Source organism: Trematomus bernacchii, unplaced genomic scaffold (assembly GCF_902827165.1).
Source record: "Trematomus bernacchii unplaced genomic scaffold, fTreBer1.1, whole genome shotgun sequence".
In the NCBI taxonomy this organism is placed as follows: domain Eukaryota; kingdom Metazoa; phylum Chordata; class Actinopteri; order Perciformes; family Nototheniidae; genus Trematomus; species Trematomus bernacchii.
Genome location: NW_022987698.1, coordinates 7,311,897 through 7,333,222, shown reverse-complemented (window position 1 = coordinate 7,333,222; position 21,326 = coordinate 7,311,897). Strand labels below are relative to the sequence as shown.

The 21,326-nt window shown below is 38.9% G+C and overlaps 2 protein-coding genes across 3 annotated transcripts in view; both read left to right on the top strand.

The window, feature by feature from the left end:
• kif5ab (kinesin family member 5A, b) overlaps nucleotides 1-4,260 on the top strand; it is a 62,586-nt gene extending 58,326 nt beyond the window's left edge. The window contains exons 27-29 of the mRNA XM_034139174.1: nucleotides 577-604; nucleotides 1,112-1,194; nucleotides 2,367-4,260. Coding sequence (XP_033995065.1) covers nucleotides 577-604; nucleotides 1,112-1,181 — 98 coding nt within the window. The 3' untranslated portion in view covers nucleotides 1,182-1,194; nucleotides 2,367-4,260. The remainder of the gene's footprint in view (nucleotides 1-576; nucleotides 605-1,111; nucleotides 1,195-2,366) is intronic.
• A 3,429-nt stretch (nucleotides 4,261-7,689) lies between these two features.
• Nucleotides 7,690-21,326, top strand: soat2 (sterol O-acyltransferase 2). 2 transcript variants are annotated; one of them, XM_034138903.1, is made up of 16 exons: nucleotides 7,690-7,765; nucleotides 9,866-10,005; nucleotides 10,127-10,185; nucleotides 10,749-10,888; nucleotides 10,992-11,045; nucleotides 11,695-11,802; nucleotides 12,678-12,960; nucleotides 14,735-14,810; nucleotides 15,624-15,708; nucleotides 15,791-15,836; nucleotides 16,068-16,197; nucleotides 16,597-16,694; nucleotides 18,122-18,220; nucleotides 18,909-19,044; nucleotides 19,587-19,732; nucleotides 20,895-21,326. In XM_034138903.1, the coding sequence occupies exons 2-16, from the start codon at nucleotides 9,927-9,929 to the stop codon at nucleotides 20,949-20,951; spliced, it is 1,596 nt and encodes a 531-aa protein (XP_033994794.1). In that variant the 5' UTR covers nucleotides 7,690-7,765; nucleotides 9,866-9,926; the 3' UTR covers nucleotides 20,952-21,326. The 2 variants fall into 2 exon arrangements, with proteins under 2 accessions (XP_033994794.1, XP_033994793.1); XM_034138902.1 differs by having other exon boundaries at nucleotides 10,124-10,185.

The following is a 21,326-nucleotide window of genomic DNA, read 5'->3' as shown; positions in this document are numbered from 1 at the left end:
TTGTTTGCTTAAACAGTGTAAAATTACTCATGTTTATATTTCCCTGACAAGCAATCTCTGGCAACGGTGCTAATAATAAACCTCTTCAGGATAACAACAGCATCGGTCATTTAAAAAAACAGCGTGAAATGACCATGTTTATATTTAGTAGCAAATGTTTTTATACCACTGATAACTGTTCAGGTGGATGGGGCTGCTGGATAGTTACAAACACTACAAAGACGTTAACAATGATTTAATGACCGTGACCACAAACTGTCCCTCATGTTAACCAGTTTCTGCTGCCTGAATTTCGAAAATGTGCTACTGTTATGTTTTCTTCTAACTGCACATATGGGTTGTTTGAAAATGACTGCCAACACTGTCTTCAGTCATGTGTGCATGGGGATTATTTTGTTTGAGAACCAACACATAATGCAGCTGCTTTTTCAAAGCCATATCTCCAAGGGCTTTGGACTGTTTCAATTAAACTCATATGTTTATTTGAGAAAAAGCCACTTCTTCCCTAATTTGCACACCACTAACACTCTCACTGTGCACCTGCCTGCCTCCTTATGCACCTCTCTCTGTCCACAGGAAACACCACAGATATAAATGACAACAGGTAAGACTGCTGCACCCTCGTTGATTACTGCATAACACACATTGCTGTTAGTTGTCGTCTTGCAAGCTTCCATGTTGTCAGAGTCGACAGAAACCTCTGAAATGTAACTTGTGGAAACTGATTTATTTTAGAGTTCACGTCAGACCTTCTAATGGCCTTATTGCAGCATTACATGAATGTCCTGCAATATTTACTTCAAATGGGAGATAGCTTGCATCGAGCATGATGATAACAGTCAGTGATAGGCATATATCATTATAAAGTATGGCACTGACACACTCCTGCATGCACTGTTCCCCTTTGTGTTTTATGACTAATAACTATAACATCACTGATTTGCTTCGCTCACGATGTCTCTCTGCTTCATTGCTTCCCTCTGGATGCTGTCACCGCTGCTCCTCCTCCTCCTCATCATCCTCCTGCTGCCGCTCATGAATCTGGTGCCGGGGCCGCCTGTGATTCTGATGTGTTGGATAGCATGTGTCTGAATGTGAATTCTGTGCCCAGAACGGACGTCTGCGACAATCAGGATTCAGCCAAACTCTACGGCCTGCATCCCGAGGCCGCGACCAGCTAATAGTCCTGAGCAGGTAAGAGAGCGGAAAACACAGCAACTCTTTCATTTATCATGAATCATGGTTCAGAAAAAACGTACAAATCTCATATTTCTGAATCTAAAAAATGTATTCGGTACACAGCTCTTGCATGGGTTGTAAGTATACATTCGCTGTGATTATTAAAGCATTTGCATTTAATGTTAAAACGGACCCCCTGGACTTTACATTTAACAGCCCAGCTCATCAATGATTACTTGAATAAATGCATACTTTGAGTTCTACAAGGTCTTTACTTAGCTACCGTCATCATTTTTTCATCAAATATTAAAGCAGTATAAGCAGGAATGTATTGGGTTGGGAGCAGAGCCTGTGTTAGAGAATAAAAACATCACTGTTTTTGAGGTTATTGGGTTTCGGCCCTCAGGTGCTTTGCAGAGTTTACAGCAGAAAAGCTGCCATCTGCCAGTGTGAAGGGACGGGTGTTGTTTGTGAGGTTTCCCATGCTAAAAATAACAACTCTGGCCCGGACTGCACTGTGAAGTACTAGAGGCACAAACCTACCAAACAATAGAGTCTGTCTCGGATCAGCACTCTTTGTTTTTTGCAATTGCTTCATAAATCCCAGCTGAGGTTTAAAGATTATTCAAAAGAAATTCCCTTGGAAAGGCGCATATGACAATAGGGAGTAAAATTAATACCGCCCTTGGGTTTTCACTTCATCCTACTATTTTGGCTGTCACAGGCTTTATTCAGTGGTTCCAGTTAATCCTATTAAACATCACCTGTCCCAGGGACAACAGTTCATTTATTTGGAGACTCAATTTGCATGAATAATGCTTTACTTTATTCAAACCTTAATTATTTTTCTACTTTAGGTAGAACTAGTCAATGTGGTGACACTTTATATAACACTCAACCTGCAGACTGCTTTCCAAGCGCTTTATGTCGAAATGTCAGGGCAAGTGTTTCACAGTGTTGGTTTTACATCCTATGAAGTCTAAGTTTGGACCCGGAGTGTTCCATGCAGTTTCCAAACACAACAAGCTCTCAGTGAAGACACCCAAAATAAGATGATTTGAGACATGTTCCTTCTGGCTATTTTGGCATGACTCACCGGCTGCTGTCTCTCGCTCCCTGTTTCTCTCAAACGTATCTGACAGTTGCTCTTACTTTTTGTTTCTCTGTTTGTCTCTCTTTCTCTCCAGGCAGATGCTTTTTCTGAGGCCTCCTCTGTAAATCTGCATGCAGCTGATCACTGTCCGCCCCTCCTCTCCTTCCCCTCTTCTCCTCACCTGCTGTAAACAGACCTTTATCTCTCCTGTGTCCCCTGTCCTTCCCCTGCTTGCTCATCCTTTTCCTTCTTGTACAATGATGTGGGGTGTATGTGGGTATCAGTAAGATCTGTGGCACTGCGTCTCAAATGCCTGACCTGGCAGCTTACAATAATAAATATTGCTGCACACGCTCCCTTGTGAAAAGGGGCCACAGAGAAGAGAAGGTGCAGTGCTGTAGGTAACCACTAGTGTGTGCTGTTTGTCTCAGTGACGGTATTACGGTGGACATAAAACCAGGACAACTGTAAGCTAATGTTTGTCATTATTACCATTCTAAAACATGCATATGGAGCTGAAAACTCCATGATGTACAACATGAAAACAGTGAACCTCAAGCTCACGTCACTAATATTTACACTTTTTGACTGCATGTTGTTTTTTGATGTTGGTCTTTGGCTTTTCTTGGGAATTACATGCAATAGGAAGAGAGCAAGTGAGGGTACATATTACCATGAAATGTCTAAATTCAGTCATTAAGTCAAGTTAAAATGGGCATTCTTAAATGTATTTTGTTTAATATATAAGGGTGATGTAATAAAAAAAATATATTGTCAACAAACCTCGTAAATAGACCAAAAAGCAACAGTTGTTAATTCTGTCTGAGTATTTTATTACCTGCCGAGCCTGTCTGTGGCTTTCAGTCTTAAGCCTACTGAAGAATACGTAAATCCTTTAAAAATAGGCCCAGAAAATATTGTTGCATTCGTAGTAAAAGGCTTAATTATTTTCTTAAAACTACTAACCACTGTATTATTTAGGAAACACTCCTAAAATAGAAATAAACTAGCAGCCGTAGAATAATATAGTGTTGTGTGAGTTTTTACAGCAGCAGGATGGTGTATGTGGGATTGATTGCTGTAAATGGCAGTGCCCTTTACATGGTAATGAGGAAATATGTTATCCAATGCAGCTGTGTTTCTCATTGGTGTGTTTTGAAACAAAGGAAGTCCTTTGCACAGAGGAAGCAGCTACTGTATATCAGGCTTAACAGTAGATTCCTGTTTCTACTAATCACTAATTTCTATACTTATTGCTGTTTTTTGTCTTTTGGTATATTTGTTGACAATTAGAAAATATGGAATATCACCGCACTTATCATTTAGAATAAAACTTTTGGACATTTGGGAGAAATACCAAATAATAATTTCACCAGGCTGGTTACTATACTGTACTTTTTGAAAACAGTAGTCATAGGAGCAATATATAATACTTTATGACATGTAGGTAGACCAACACACACTAAACTAAACACATGAACACCTGCCACAGTTTAAACTTGGCGAGGCCTTAATTTAGACAGTAGACAATTTCCCACATTAGTCCTTTTGTACTCAAATAAACAAAGGAAAATTAAGTGTATGCTGGATATACAGTCTTTATCTCCTCAAGACTCTTCAAGACTCTATAGTTTTGTATTTTGGTACCCTTTGAGGATACATTTCAGATACTTACATTCCATATTACACGGTGTTTTCCTCTAGTTCAATAAAGAAACAACTGTCAGCCAAAAAGTGTGTATCTCAATAAAGTAGCAAATATATCACACTTTTTGTAAGCACTTATCAACGTAAGGCTTGATGGCTCTGGTAGTAGTGCTATCTCACCAAGAAATGATGGTCAATAAGGTACTAGGTTAAGATTGTCTAAAATAAAAATGTTCACGTTTTCAGTGGTTAATGTAAGTCGTCACCGCATGTTGGACTGTTGGTACACTGCACTGGTTTCCCGGAAAAGCAACTTAAATAAAAAAGTTAATTTTAAAACATATTTTTCCTGATTCTAGAAGACTGACTGTCATAGTAGAGAGACTTTTAAACTGTAAATCATACAAAAAACTGCCTGTCAGGGATTGTCTGTGAGATATTCAGTCTTTATCTAATATGTCAGTCAAAAGCATGGAAGAGTGGGAAAAAAAGAATTGTGTAGCAACTATTTTTATACTGCTAATCCTTGTTTAAAAGAAAAATATATATTATTTATAATTTGCTCTATTTTAAATGTAAATTATATGCTATATATTTTTAATTTATAGCAGTTGTTGAATGTGAAATGTTTGCATATGCTTTGATGTGTGCTTCAAATGGTTTGGATTTCAGATTTCCAATGTGTTATCATTGAATGAAAATGTCATTCCAATATGAATTTGTCTAACAGAGGACTATCGTTCTTTACGAACCTCCTCAGATTGAAACCAAAACGCTGATTGAAGTGAGTCAGTTAAAGAGGCGGTCTATGAAACATAAAGTAAGGGTTACTCTAGGGTATCTTCTGTTACAGTCCCATCTTATCCCTCTCTTCACACACCCACCCCCCCCCCCCCCCCACACACACACACACACACACACACACACACACACACACACACACACACACACACACACACACACACAAACACAGCTAGAGTGCATCATCAGCCAATAGGTGATTGACTTTTGACCCCAAAATATAGATGTATTGCATATCCTGTTCTATTGGGTGCAGTCTAAGTTATCTGAGCAGATAAGTGGATTGACAGTGTACGCACTTATAATGCCCTTCAAACTCATAAAATTCCTGGTCAACCAGGCAGGATGACGGAGTGTGTGCGTGTTTGAGTGTGTGTGTCTGCGTGCTATATGTGTTGGGAGAGAAAAAGGAGTTGTATCTTCTAAGCAGACTCTCTCACTCTTTGACTTTCGGCCCTTGTTTTTAACAGAACAGACCCGTAACGCTTTATATTACAGCCTGCAGATATAGTGCACATCATTTGTATGGTGCACTCACTGGGTATAGGCACAGGGGACGAGGTAAGAGGGTTTGTGTTTAGAGGGGATCTAGAAATAAATTACACATAAAGTATGTTTTAATGAATTGTTACAGACAGGGGACCAGCAGACTTGGTGTATTTGTTGCCATGTTATAAAAAAGAGCTAAGCCACTTTTATTATAAGGAAACATTTAGGCATTTTAGCTCCACTACTGTTTCTAGTTTATTTTCCAACACAGTTTTAAATTGTCTGATGGATTCCATACTTCCATATGTTATAGCTATGACTGCAGAGGCTGTAAAGCCTTATTTTTTGTTTCCTAGCAACATATTTGCCCCTATCTTAATAAATGCTCTGTATTTGAACTATTCTGACATTGTCATTGCAGTATTGACCTTTTTTCCCCTTATGTTCATATATGTTGTTATACTCCTATACCTCTTGTTTTTATCTGTTCTTCCCCAGATGTGTTCTGTATAGTTACCCAATTAGCATTTTACAATGCTCTGTACAAACTAAATTATTACGCTAAATAAATTGTGGGCTGTAATCTGAAGCGTTACCAGCAGTCCCTCTATTTTCATTATATTGAGACTTATAAATGCATGAAGCACTTTATCACAATATTTTATTTATGCTTTTTCTCTTTGTACCTCTTCACAAGGGGGAAGGGTAAAAAAAAAAGGACGTTGGACTTGAGAAGTGTTATTCTATCTCTGAAGTAGAGTGTATTTGCATAACCTATAGAAACCATGCGTTGAATGTGAATGTCCTTTTGCTGTTAATCAATGAAAACCACTACGGATACAACTAATCCTGACATGCCCAATGGTCGTCTACTGTTCTGTAAATGTTTGGATGATTGTAGAATTTATTTGCAGTCTTATTGTTATGTTTGTCTGACAGTAATTGTACCCAAACTGAAAAAAAAATCTGGCAAGGTAAAAAAGATGTGATACTGTAGCCTAAATGCAGAAATATAACTCTGACAAAGATGGTGGGGTGGTTAAAAAAAAGAAACCTGATGCAAAATGTGTTTGTTTGTACATGTGTGTGTGCTGGTTGGTTTGTTTAAGGCGTGTGATTTAGTGCATGCAGTATTCTTTCCTGTAGCTGCTGAGAAACAGTACTGTTATCTCATGAAACTCCTTTCAATAAAGAAGATCCTGTGTACATATCATTATTTCACTGTCTTGTTTTCACTCTGCCACTTTAATCACGTTTGATTTTTCACTGCTTTCACCAATTATAAATATATTGAAATTGCAGTGGAGACAAAAAAGTAGTGTGTGAATTTGTACCCCTATTTTAAGTAGAGATATACTTGCATGTTGATGGATGACCAAAATAGTTAGAGTTTTGTTAGAATTGACTTTAAGCTAAACATTTTAAAGATATTTATATGATAGAAATGTTCTATTGTGCTTGTTTTTCAATTATAATAAATTGTAGGATTTGATTTACTGTGTGAAGGAGAAAAAACACGAGGCATCAGTGAGACTGTGACGTCAACCTAAACAATTCAAACACAGGTCCCAGTTTGTTCAAATTACTGTCCAAGGTAAACTCTTTGTAGACTAGGACACACAACACACTGATTGTACAACCAGTTTGTTTGGGTGAATTTCCTAAAAACAAACACGTTGTTTTCACGTGTCACAGAATACAGTCCAAATGATTCAAACGGTGTGTCTGGCCAGTCTGACCTCAATGAACCATGCATGACTGGTCTTGCTTTGTTTGAATTTAATATACTTTACAGCTCAATTTTTTTAAACATATTTCCACAGTAAGGCGTGTTTACGAACATGTATATTTTTCACTGAAAGTTCATCTTCATGCATCCCCTTTGCAGCTTTAAAATACACAAAAGTGAAGAAGAAATGTGCTTTGAATAACATTTTGAGTTTATCCATTCTCATGTCATCTTTTGCTCCTCCCTCAAAAAACACAATGATGTTTCAATACGGTCATCTTGTACGTTTGTCCTCGTTTTAAGATGAGATTTAAATTGAGCACACACAAACCTATCCTTCTGCAGAAGTTCACTAGTGTCAAGCTCTGCATCACATGTATCTCCACAGTGAAGGAAGCTCAAACCACCAAGTGACATCAATTTTGACATTTTAAATCAAAGCAGCTAGAATTTATGTTTTTGTGTTTCACTCAGTAGAGTAGAAAACTTTCCACACACAAGCTATGCCAAGTAGAAAGAGCATGCAAATCAATAATACAATTCATGCTATGAATAAATATTGCGATAACAGTTATTTGTGAATAGATGAGACAATAGGACAAACTCCACTGTTGCTTTATGACCTCATACATCCAGAGGAGGAGAAGGGGGGGACCTGTGCTGCCCAGGGCCAGGAGCCAAAAGGGCAAAGTGCAATATTTATTTGAGGACAGGAGAGGACAGAGATCACAAGAACTGTAACACAGACCTCCTTAAAAACACTCCGGCAACTCCCTCCAGCAGGAAACATCGATTCTAACACTGCCTGAGCCACATGCTGGACGACTGTGAGTATAAACCTGACACAATAACACATGTTGATTGTTGATATATCACACATCTGTCACTTTTATGATTATTGTAGATTTCACAGTTTCTGCTATACAAATGTAAGTTTAAAAAAATGAAAAGAATGTGAACTCTATTACTGTTGAAAACTATTAGTAGTTTAGTGTGGTTGTAATATATAGACACTGCAAACAGGAAGGGATTACATTCAAGTTGCATACTTAGAAAAAATATAATTGGTTTTTAGTTTTCAGATTTTCTAATCACTTTGAAAGTATTTTCAATTGATGTGAATACAAAATATTGACTTTAGAGGAGTTCCTCTGATAGATCATTAACCACCCAACTGTAAACACTGTTTGTTTTTTAAATGAGACTTCAAACTGTGGTTGTATACCTCCACACATCAATCTTTGAGTGTTTCTCAGACTATCCTCAGTTTACTGTAGCTCAAGTTGACTGATAAAGCTCATTGTCGCTATTAATTGTAACTATTCAATCAATACATCAATGCAGCTGTGACCTCTGATATCATGATGTGATGAAATGGTCCCATCTTTGATCATTTCACTGTCTTAATTTGTCTCATGGTAGCTTTCATTTCTCCGGCTATCCATCTGAAACAGTAATATTAATCATCATCAACATTATGTTGAGCTTAAGAATCTGTGTTAATGGAGGCACTAATGAAAGAACTTGAGGCTGTTGTACTGATCCAAGCTCAATGTTCATATTTCAAACCTGTTAAATGTCCACAAATATCTAAAACAACATCAGTTCTGTGCAGTGTGTCCCAGTTGGCTGTTTATTGAAGAAGGATCATAAAAGAGAACCACATCCACACGTTTTAGAACTCCCCAAGGTCTTTGGATTTGTTACTTCCAAAGGACGTGGAGGTGAGCCATAAACCCAAATCCAATCTCCTGTGGCTGATGAAATGACAGCCATATTGGTTTTTCATATGAAATGAAGACATTGACAAACACATTGGAGTTATGGAGTATGACATTATTCCTTTTCATTCTTACAATCTGTTGATTCAAGTAAGACAGGCTGCAAGTGGGCAGGAAGAAAAAGAGGTCAGACAATAAATCTGATTTCTAAATTTGATCCCTCACCCTCTAGGGTTGAACTGCTTAAAAACATGTTTGTCTTCATCTCTGTCTTTGCAGCCTCATCATCTGTAGGCACATAATGTATAATCTGTGCAAATCTTATCTGCTGTGTTGACATTTCTTGCGAGAGATGATCAAACAGCAATGATTAGAAAATGAGGTCACTCTGTGTCTTTCACCTCTTTGTCTGTTTTCTGTGCTCCTTATCTATAAAGTGTGAACTTACTCTGGGAACTGGTACACCACTTTATCATGTGTTTACATTGTTTAGCTTAATCTATGGTGATAACATTCTTGTAAGGGAAAAACACTTCAGGTAACTACAGTTCAAAACCCCTCACCCTGTGTATGTTTTCTGCATGCATAACGTTCATGCACTTTTCCAGTTTGAGATTCACATTAAAAAGTTCCTCCAGACTGAGGCTCATCCAGAATATTAATCTTATTGGACATGAGGCAACCTGCCAGCAATGGGCCTGTGACCTAATTTAATCTCTTAATTTATAGCTGGAGATTCTCAACTCGACAAGCTTCAACAAGGGTAAATTCACAATAAATCATATACTCTAGGGTGGAAAACTTTTGCTGCACCGCCCTCCATTGTGAGTGTTGAAAATGTTGTACCTCTGTCCTGTTGTGTCATAGCAATTTAAGCAGAGAAAACACCTGCTTTTGAAATCATTTATTGGGGTGAGACAGTCCGTGGAGGGCACTGCACTGTGTCTTTTATTTATCAGAGATAACAACTATGTTTGGAACTAAACTGGCATGGGTACAGTTAACAGGGTCAGTTTTGGCTGTAATGTTCCCCCCTCCTGATTGGACCAACAAGAGAAAGGCTAGATTTGGCAAATGTGAGCCAGGCAGCATTACTCAATCACATTGCACAATGTGTTACCCAATGAACTGTTATTATCATTTATGTTGCAATTGAGCTGCACCTCTACAGTATATTTACCTTTTTATTCGATATTATATCTACAGGGTTGTCCTCTAAAGTTCCAGTACATAGTGCTTGGTGTTGTGGCGTCATCCGGTGGTAACCATGACTACTCCAGAGACACCTAACGGAGTGGTGCACCGAAACATAAAGACCCCTCAGTCAGAGGAGATCTCTGGTCCTGGTATGGTCAAAAATATATTTCTACAGCTTTTTTAGTTTTTCACTGAATATTAATCCAGGTGCAATATGTCCAGAATATTTTACTGTTTCAATTTATGCAATTTTCATTCCTCTCTCAGCAGCTGGAAACCGTAATAATGTGTCAGATGAAGATCTAAGACAGTGGCAGAAACATGCGCAGGTAAACAGCTTCTTTTATAATGTTGTTGGTATTTTTGCTTCTTTAAAGTAATGTAACTTATTACATTTGGATTGTAATTACTTTCTAACAAATATTGAACAGGTCAGGGTAAACTTATAGCAGCACTCAACAGTGATTTCTGTCAAACTCTGTCGAAAGTTATCAAATGTTTTTCAATATGACTACATTTTTGATTACCGCTAGTAACTTTAATTCAATTGCATTATTTTCCTCAGTAACCGTAACTGATTACAATTAAATGTATTTAAATTACGTGACACCGTTATATGTTATTACTTACTTCCCGTCACTGCAGGTAACACATAATTTAAATTCCAGCCAGTATATTAAATTGGGGTACCTTGATCATGCTCTCACTCCTCTGTCTTACTCATCTGGGGAAATCAAATATAGAAGCTAAAACTGTAGGGATACAGCTTAACATCATATTTTAAGTTTGCAGAATTTGGGCTGCAACTTGCATAGTACTTGGGTGATTCATGAGAGTTGGCTTTCCATTTAGAAATCCAAATATTAATTTCCTCCTGTGTGTCGTCCTGTAGAGGGTGAAGGAGAAGGTCCTGGAGCAGGTCCAGGTTCAGCTCAGTGATTTACTGGACCAAGCTCTGACTGAAACTGTGGAGTCTTTCACCCAAACACAGCCAACATTCAATGGAAAGACAACAAACAAATCTGCACCCAGGTGAGGAAGAGGGGCAACTTTCACTCGCACACATAATTCCATGTTTTTCTAAGAACTCTAGTAAAATGTGTGTCTCTCCAATTTTTCTTGTCGTTTGTTTTAGATCTCAGAGAGCGGATGATGGCAAAGTGTTTGTGGCCAGGCCGTCACTGTTGGAGTAAGTCAGAAATGATATGTAAGGTGGTGAACTATGCCAAAACACATCTCCACCAACTTGACAATACATGCGCCGCTTTTAGAAAACATTGACCAACTGATGAAACATAGTTTACTAAAAGCACTGCATAAACCAAACGCTGCAAATATATAACGCTGTAGGAAGCTCAAAACAAAAAACATAAAATGTTGGCACATTTGTGTTTTTATATTTGCATCGTTTCTGACGCTGCAGTGTGTTTCTCCTGATGGAAGTGTATTGGGCCGTTGTAGCGTGTTTGCACCTGTCGCCCACCGTACAAACACCCAAAGATATCCACTTAATGATCACATACAGTAGGACAAGGAAAAGCAGAGGACGTTTTGTGTGATGCTGTAAAATGTAAATTGATTGTCAAAGTAGTTGCTGATTCATTTTCTGTTGGTTAAAAGTTATCTCTCATATACCATACCCACAGCTTTATATATGCATGGTGTGTGGGCGAGGAGTTATGCAACTTGTTATGACAGACAATCCGAGTCTACAGAGATATGAGTTCTGTATGTAGATTGTGTACAAAGTTATACTGTTAAAAATTCCACATGTATGCGGAATGGCAGATATTGACATTCATACAATTTACTCAACCAGTTCTCCTCCTCTTCCTCAGTGAACTCTTTGAGATCAACCACATCAGGACCATCTACCACATGTTCATCGCTGTACTCCTCATGTTCTGCCTGAGCACACTGGCTGTGGACTACATCGACCAGGGCAGGTGTGTGTGTGTGTGTGTGTGTGTGTGTGTGTGTGTGTGTGTGTGTGTGTGTGTGTGTGTGTGTGTGTGTGTGTGTGTGTGTGTGTGTGTGTGTGTGTGTGTGTGTGTGTGTGTGTGTGTGTGTGTGTGTGTGTGTGTGTGTGTGTGTGTGTGTGTGTGTGTGTGTGTGTGTGTGTGTGTGTGTGTGTGTGTGTGTGTGTGTGTGTGTTTTCTCAAACTCCATGACCCTGAACTAAATCTAATAGACACTCAATAAACCCCAAAGCATTTAAAAACTTTCCTATCTTCTTTTTCATTTTCACTGTGTCCCTTCCTCCTAGTACTATCCCTGCCTCTCTGCCCGTTTGGCAGCAGTACGATAGTGCAATCAATCCCTCGGAGTATTTCTGTGTTGCTCTGGGCAGCTCAGTAATGATTCGCTTGCAGACGCAAGAAGTTTAATTCTTGTGCTCCTCCATCGGGAAACTCGACTGTGTGCAAATAATTTGATACGTCGACACACATTGATTTTATATCTGGAGAATGAAATAAAAAATTATAATATACAACTGGACGTGATGAATGGCACCATCCCTTTGACATGCTGCAGTGAGACAATGTGTATTTTAAATCAATTTTGAAAATCAATTGCTATCACCAGAGGGGTCTTTCAGAGCAAATAATTCAAAAGCCTTTAACTATGCTTGACATTTATTCAAAAACAGTCAAGCTTTGATATCATTAACATTTTAATTTAAAACCCTGTTTGAAGCTAAAACAAGACATTGTGGCAAGTAGAGCGCATCACTTCTAATCTTCAACTTATTTTCTTCTTTGTAATAACTTTGTCATCCCCTTCACTTAATGATTGTACTTTTTATTTTATGCCATCCCAGGATAGTTTTGGAGTTCGACCTGCTGTTCTTCGCCTTCGGGAAGCTGGGGACGGTGGTCTGGGCCTGGGCTGTGATGTTTTTCTACACGCTGCTGGTCCCCTACCTCACGCTGGTGATTTGGGGGTCTTTGTACAACACCTGCCCCTCTAAGCTGGGTCTGTCCCTCGGCACGGGGCTGATCCTGTCTGCAGTGCAGACCTACGTCCTGGGACTCTTCCCCATCTTTGTGGTTGTACAGTACCAGCTGCCACCAGCCTCGCGGTTTATTGTGATTCTGGAGCAGGTGAGTGTCTGTTTGAGGAATAACAGCTTTTTTTATTTATTGAGAACAGGGTGCAACACTTTTGAACTGCCCATAAGCCTTCAGGATACATCAGCATGTATCATACATGTATTAGAATTGGCTTATTCGTATAAAAAAAAGAAGGAAAAAAAAGGTACAAATAAATGCAGTACAGAAAGGATAACCAATTGTAATTATTAACCATGATCAAATGTGTCCATCAAACGGCAATGAAAGGTCCTGCTAAAGACATATCTTCATTACTGAATTCAAGAGGTTCTCAAACTTTATGTACTGAGTGAGTATTGGCCCATTTATGTATATTGTTTAGTCAGATGTTGATATATTAGCATAGCCCTAAAAAATCTTACATATGATCTGCTCCAAACACATTAACTACAGTATGTAGGTCAAAGTAATTTTGGAGGAAAAGACGCTTTTCTCAAAGTATCTAAGCAGCATCGAGGAATTAATCTCCCTTTGACACATGCAGTAATAGTACTGAATCAGAGATAACACACACGATCATTAGAGCTTAGCAAGGCAGCAATGCCAAGCTTAAATCACACGAGGAGGAGGGATGGGTGTTGGAGGGAGTCGGGCTGCATCCACAGTTAACAGATCAACAGAGAACAAGTGAGAGCAGCAGATTGTACCAGCTAATTAGCACACATTTATTAATATTGGATTGGATGTTGCTAGATGACTTGTAGCTAAACAATAAACCATGAATAAGTCAATTATTGTGAATTTGAATTAAACAGCTGACAACAAACAGCTAACATGAGCACTTCATGTGTGATTTCCCAGCAGCAGCAGGTCAGTGTTTACAGTTCTAGCTGCTCCGAGAAAGTGCGGGTAAACAACCAAAGGTTGTCTGGAGTTCCAAGTCACGATCGTTTTCATAACTCCTGCAGTATGAGCAGAGGATCAGAGGGTTTTTTATTGCAGCATGAACTGCTGCTCAGCATCACTTTTTTTTATTAGGAACAACATGGACTGTAGATGAAATGATCTTCAGTGGAACTCAAAATGATAAATGCAGCCATCAGCAGGAACATTGTTAGAAGAAAAGCCTGCTGGCCAGAGTTTGGAGAGATGGGATTCTTCCAACTGGAAAGTCACCAAAACAGAAAGTCAATCTCAATGCAGCCAACGTTTGAACATCGCGGGTGCATTCTGTAATACCTTCTCATCCTTTATCACACTGGCCCTGGGCTCCAAACCCGTCTTAGTCCTGCGATCATTTTATCTTCATTGGATGGAGTGAGATAATCCCAGTGCTTATATGCTTTTGGGAAACCCGGTCCTTATCCTCACCTGACCTGGAACCAATAAGTCTATTCGTAATTCTGGTGCTCTCCATACCACATATCAACAGTTTGATATTGGTTTTTGATGCATAATTGAATGTGTTTACTTAACTTAATTGTAAAAAAAGTAATTGGTTCCCTGTTGTCTGCAGATTAATGACGCATCATGTCTGAATCACAGTTGGCTGTCTAAAAATGATTAACCATTTTATTTAAATGGCGCCTGTTGTGCTATAGTTCCCTTTTAGTCTTTGTTCTCACGGTTAATTACAGAAGTGAGCTAGATAATGAATCATTAAGTCAATACGTTCAAATGCAGAGCATGAGATTTAGGCCCCAAGGATGTAGTTGTTCACTGCAGACACCTTCTCAATTCATGCAATAAAGACGGACATAGAAGCTGTTAGCATTGATGCATTCATTGTGTCTCACTTCACATAATACCTATCTATTTTCCGCAGATTCGATTCCTGATGAAAAGCTACTCATTCATAAGAGAAACCGCTCCTGTTATCATGAGGAACACACCAAAGGAAGGTACTGAACTGCATTGTATTGATGTCAGGTGTATTTACTCCTCAGCCTGAATCATTACTCACGATGACACTCTCAGACACGAGAGAAATGACTCCCAGAGAACTCAGCGGGTTACCATCCAATGATTCATGCTTAAAACTAACAATGAATACACAACACAGACTGAAACACACATGCAATAAATAAAATTGAACATGTGCAGTCCCATGAGATCCTGTCATAAAAGTGTGTTAGTGGTGAGGAATGTGTCTCTCTCTGACTGCATAGCAGAAGACATAAATAGTTATTACAGTAAAATGCCTCCAGTTTAAAACTCCTGAATAAAAAAGTAAAGACTGGCAGAAACAACTTTATAAAAGTTTCTGTAAAATACATTTGTTTTGGAAAGAGTTGAAAATAAAAAAAGTTGTAACAGCTATGTTAAATGAAAGAACAGCAGGTTTGGAGCTTGACTGAATTACATTTTAAATTCAGCAAAAGAGATAAGAGGTTTTTCTATGCGGACAATTTTGTTTAATGGCTTAATGATTGTGTGATAAACTCACTGTTGCTTCATTTTAATGGGAGCCATTTCTTAGCAGGTCCCTGTACTCAGGTGCCGTAAAGCTAAAGCTAAAGCTTTCACAAATGGAGCTGTTAATGGCTGGTACTGTGCCACATAATGAAACAAGGCAAATTAAATGAACTTAAATAAGCTATTTGCATTCTGGATCATTTTAACTGCTAAAATATACTTGACTGTTAGAATGTAGGACTCAAAACTAGACCCCTGACTTTGATGGCCATACAGACTGGATTGTTTTTGTTTCTCAGGAGAAAGCCCCAGATTCCCATCACTTTCCAGCTATCTGTACTTCCTCTTCTGTCCGACTCTCATCTACAGGGAATCATATCCTCGGTAAGACACATTGTCCTTTTGAACCTTTTGCTGATCCCTCATTATTGACTTTGTAGTCACATAATTGTCTCTTTCTTTGCAGGAATACCCATATAAGATGGAAGTATGTTGGCATCACAACTGGAATGGTAAGTTAAACTTCATTGTGTAGATTGTGACAGAAAAACGAAGTAGGTGTAGTGAGGTTAATGACCTATAAGTAGCTCATAGCACTTGTGTATTGTTGGATAACGTAAAGCAATCATAAACTACAGCTTTTATCTCAGATCTCTGAGGTCACAGCACTATCTCCTGTTGTGCTTATTCTGAAGTGAGCTCTAGATTGGAATTGCTTTTAACTTATAATGCTTAATTTGCAGATTTTTGGATGCCTCTTTTATGCCTACTTCATCCTGGTCCGCCTTTGTGTGCCCGTCTTCAGACCTGAGACCAAACAGCCTTTCACTAAACGAACTATGGTCCTGGCTGTGTTCCACTCAATATTACCAGGTACTTCCTACTTTCTACTTTGCTGCAGCTTCTTGTTTTGTCAGGCAATATGAGAAAAATAAAATATTATTTAAAGTCCATCCTCATTCTTAACAACACTTATGCTTACAATTTCTATCATCTCTTATCTGCATGAGTCAACGCTGGTTAATGTTTCCCTTATGGAAATAGAGGAAACAAGTCTCTAGTGTTTCAAAGTGATACGATTATATGCGGTTATGCAATCAAATGCAGGTATTAAAGCCTGGCATATTTATTGCTCTCTTTTAGAGAATGGCTGTTTGTGTATAGGCTGATTTAAGAGCAGCGTCAATATACTATTCTTCTGAGAAAGCTGGGAGCAATGCCCAGAATGAAAGTGTCGCTCACAAACTCCCTCTCTGTCTGTCCCTGTCTCAGGTATAATGCTCCTCCTGCTGTGTTTCTTCGCCTTCCTGCACTGCTGGCTCAACCTCTTCGGGGAGCTCCTGCGTTTCGCTGACAGAATGTTTTACAAGGTGTGTGTCATGGCTGATTTTGGTTGGCATCATCTCTCCTGTGAGCACCTTATTTGGAGATGTGCTTGTTCTTTCATGTGGGGAAATTGTGATTAATGACGAGTGAAATTACAGCAGAAGGAGGCCTGACGGTCCCAAAAACGTCTCCGTCCTCATAATCTAGGCTAAAGTTTGCTCTTGGACAAGCTGTGACATAGTTTGGTACTCATGTGCTTTGACTGATGTGTCCCTGCATGTCCAATGTTATGTTTGCGAATGATTTATCCAATTTGTGTTGTGCCTAGAAACCTGAAAATAACACGCAACTGACACATGACCATACTTGTGTGTGATGCTGATTTGAGTTGACCAAAAATATAAAACAACTTTTTATCAATTGTATTAAACCTTTTGCAATGCACATAGATCAACTTCCCTGTAATTGTTCCAGTGTTAGCGCTTCATTTAAGTGCAAACTTCAACAGCAGCTGGAAGCATTGTATGCCATCAGTGATACAGACTGGCGCATTTCCACCGCATGCCTCGGTGGCCCAGGCCCAGCTCACTTTATGCTGCGCTTCCATACAGTTTAGGAACTGGGGTAGTATCTATAGTAACGCAGTGTAGGCGGAGCCGTCACGTCATCTTCAATGAGCACCCCAGAAAAACAACATCAGCCGTTAGCTGTTAGCACTCAAGCTAACAGCTTTCTGTTCAGAAACTAGACAAAAGTTAAACAAGTACAAACCACAGACTGTCTGTGTCATGGCGAGTACAGTCGCTGGTTTATGTATGTCTGTATAGGCCGTTGTTGTGAGTGTGGACGGTCAGAGCATATATTGCGTTAGCTTAGCCGATCTCCATTTAGACAACGCGCATTTTAAAAGGTTTTTCGCCTGCCGTCTGTCTGCAGACTTGTCAAAGCATTAATTCATGGTTTTTACTAACCGGTATCAGTATGTTGTTACTTCGGCATCATTTTGAAACGTGTATTACAATTAAATCACGGTCAAATATGTTCATCTTGTTGTAGTTGTAGCCCCCTTGCCAGCGATTCTCTCTAGTTTAGCAAACTCAGCCCGACTCAGCCCTGTTTGTTGGCCCCGATAGAACCACGATTTTGTCGGGCCAGAAAAAAGGTGAAAAGGTAGCCCCGGGCTGGAACTAGGCATAGTGGAAACGCAACCAAAAACGGGCCCGGCTCGACACGGCACGCTTAAACCGCGCTCCGCGCCATGTTGGAAATGCGCCATAACTCTGGGTATGTTCAAAGCCATACTGTATTTCATTTAAGAAGATCACACAGGTTTGGCTCTCACCAGTTTATCTTCATGAAAATCAGTATGTTGTTTCAGTTGTCTAGATGCCAGAAGTGAAGGAAGCCTTCTTTACTGTGTTTTTATTTTTGATCCACATACTCATTGTACTACTCTGCATTGATGTTCTAGGACTGGTGGAACTCGACGTCCTTCGCCAACTATTACCGTACCTGGAATGTGGTCGTTCATGACTGGCTCTACCAATACGGATACAGAGACTTCCTCTTGGTGAGCCCATTGTCAATACAGCAACCTACAGATGAATCAGAAATCCTTTATTTCAGAATCAGAAATCCTTTATTTCTTCCGCAACAGGGAAATGTACATGATTACAACAGCAGATAGTACAGATAAAGTGAGGGGGGGCGGGGAAAATGGCTAAGTATGCACACGTTATTAACAACTATATAAGTACAAAAACTAAAACAAAGTAGAAGATATGTAAAAAAGTAGCAGTGGCCTATATTTGTTTTTAAGAAAAGTGACCATATTTAATTAAAGTGCTAGCTGGTACTGCAGCCAATTGTAAATAAACTGAGAGAAATACATTAACTAATTAAAAATAAAAATAAATGAAATTGCAGGAGGGTTTACCGTATTGCACTTGCATGTATATTGCACACAGTTTTATATTGCAGACAGTGTTATTTCAGATCAGGGGTATTCCAGGCTATGTGTGTGGGGGGTCCACCAAGGGCCGTGGTGGTTGTACAGCCTGTCGCTAAATACAATATATAATAGTACAAAACTATAATGTGATGTCCCAATTGGTTTTGTCTGTATTTCCAAAACAGCATGTCACATGGTTAAGTCATTATGGTAGTGTAACACTCGTCCTGTAATTCTAGAAACACAAATTCCCAGCTGAGCCCTCCTGACCTCTGACCCAAACCCTTCCTTTCTCTGATCCCTGCAGCTGTCCAAGAGGAAATTCCGAACAGCTGCTATGCTCTCCGTCTTCATCGTCTCTGCTGTCGTCCATGAGTACGCCCTGGCCATAGGCTTCGGCTTCTTCTATCCCGTCATGTTCTTTCTCTTCGCCATCTTTGGAGGTGAGGGTTAAACTAAGTATTTGAGGAACAATCTTCACATTAAAAATAACTGGACATTATCGGTGCACAGACCTTGCTGCTGGAGGAAGCATCCGATTAAATACATGCCTTTCAAATAAAGAAGGAAATAAGATGGGAAAAGCAAAACATGAAAAATATGATTATGTCCAACTCATTACTAAATCACAAAAGAAAATCACTAAAAACACTCTGAATACAATAGCTTGTTAAAAATATGTACATGTTCCCTTCTACATTCTGGACTGTGCCTTCAAAGTTCAAATCAGTATTTATTCAAAATACACACATTTAAAAGATATTTCCAGCAGACAACTCTCATATTGTGCATTGTGTCCTTTTCCTCTGAGCTCAATAAGAAGTCATTTCACAAAATATTTGATTTTGTCTCATGCTTTTACTGTTTGCCCTTGTTCTTACTAGCACACATCTCATCCTTAACACAAATACACTGTTTCTGTTTAACTTCAAATAACCTTGACGCAAAATCAACAACAATATTTACTTACTTTGTCCTCTCTCAGTGGTGTTCAACTTTGCCATGAATGACAAGCGACAGAGCCCCGTGTTCAACGTGGTCATGTGGGCGTGTCTCTTCCTGGGACAGGGCGTCCAGGTGTGTCTGTACTCACAGGAGTGGTACGCTCAGATACACTGCCCTCGGACAGAGGTACGTGCTCCACATACATGTGCATGCTAATTCTAGAAAAGGCTCTAGGAAGCTATGCTCAGATGATCCGACTGGTTTCATTTATTTGTGGGTGATTATGGTGATTCTATTTAAGGGTAGCTTTACTTTTTATCAAGTTTGACAGGAACAACATCACTATATCTTATAAGGATCACTCAAAATATGTTTACAGAGACACAGACATATAAACACTTGGGAAATATTTAAAAACACGTTACGTTATGATGACACACAGACTGAGTCATACACAGAATCACAAGGTTAAAACATCAGCCGACACTTGTTACTATAGTATACTGTGAGATTCTTCTTAGTTATTGATTATGGTGTTTGAAGGTTTAAATAAACATTCTCAATGGACTGTGTTAAAGCTCAGTGATCATGATTGAACAACATCTAAATCCTTTAAATAAAGAAAGCTAAAAATACATAGACAGATAAAATGTGACTTGTTGCAATACAACAAAGTCACTTTGACCCCAATGTGTGATGTACTTTAAAAGAAAAATAGATCAGAAGGTGAATAAACTTGAAAGACAAATAAATAGACTAAAACATCACATGGCACTTTGGACATCATACTGACGCCAGAAACCAGATGAATCAGACTAACTGCTTTCACTGTTTTATAATCCTGGTTTTGTAGTCTCCTTTTATCTCTATAGTCATTCCTGAGCGTCTGTTACTACACAGACTACGTGCATAGTGTGGACACGCATATAAATTGTAGAAATGTGTTCTCAAAGAGACAGCTTACCCAATTTACAAACATAAGCCTATGGAGGAGAGCCACATGTGTTAAGAAAAGGTATGTTTGTACAAATCTGACAAGTAATTCATCGTTTAAAAAGCCCCCCTTCCAACCCCAAGCATTTTATGAAGTCACAGATGTGAGGGATTTGCCTGACAGATGGGCCCCGATGTACTTAACATACTTATTCTACTATGACAACCAGCTACAGCATCCAAGCACGCCTCATTCTCTCACACAATGGCTTAACACAGTTAACTGCTCTCTAAAAATAGACCTAAATGAGATTAGTAATGATGTATGGATGTTAAATCATACAGATGAAATGTATAAAAGGATTTCAAATAATGTTACCATATTTAGATCGATATTTCTACTTTGTCTCAACAGAATAGCTTCTGGGAGATGGTGACGCCTCGATCGTGGTCCTGCAGCTACCAGAGATGATGCTGCCTTTCTGTGAGAACCGAGGGATAAATGATGAAAGGGTAAAGGTCTGAACAATTGAAGACTGGCAATAGCAAGGAACTTGAAATGTATGTTAATATATATGTTCTTTTCTGTATTTTTGTGTGTTAAGATGTATTTGGGTCAAGATGTGACTGTCACTGTTATCTTGTTGAGTTGTTATTCAGACGTGACGCTATTCATAAGTCTCAATTCTGAATTATTCCTATTTTTATACAGAAAGTATTAAATACTGTGAAAAAACTCAGGCCGTGTAAAACGTTCTTTGAAAATGATTGCAATGAGCTGATATTTATCATTTGATTGTTGTACTGTAAGCAAAATGTTGCACATCAATAAAATGTATCGACAAAA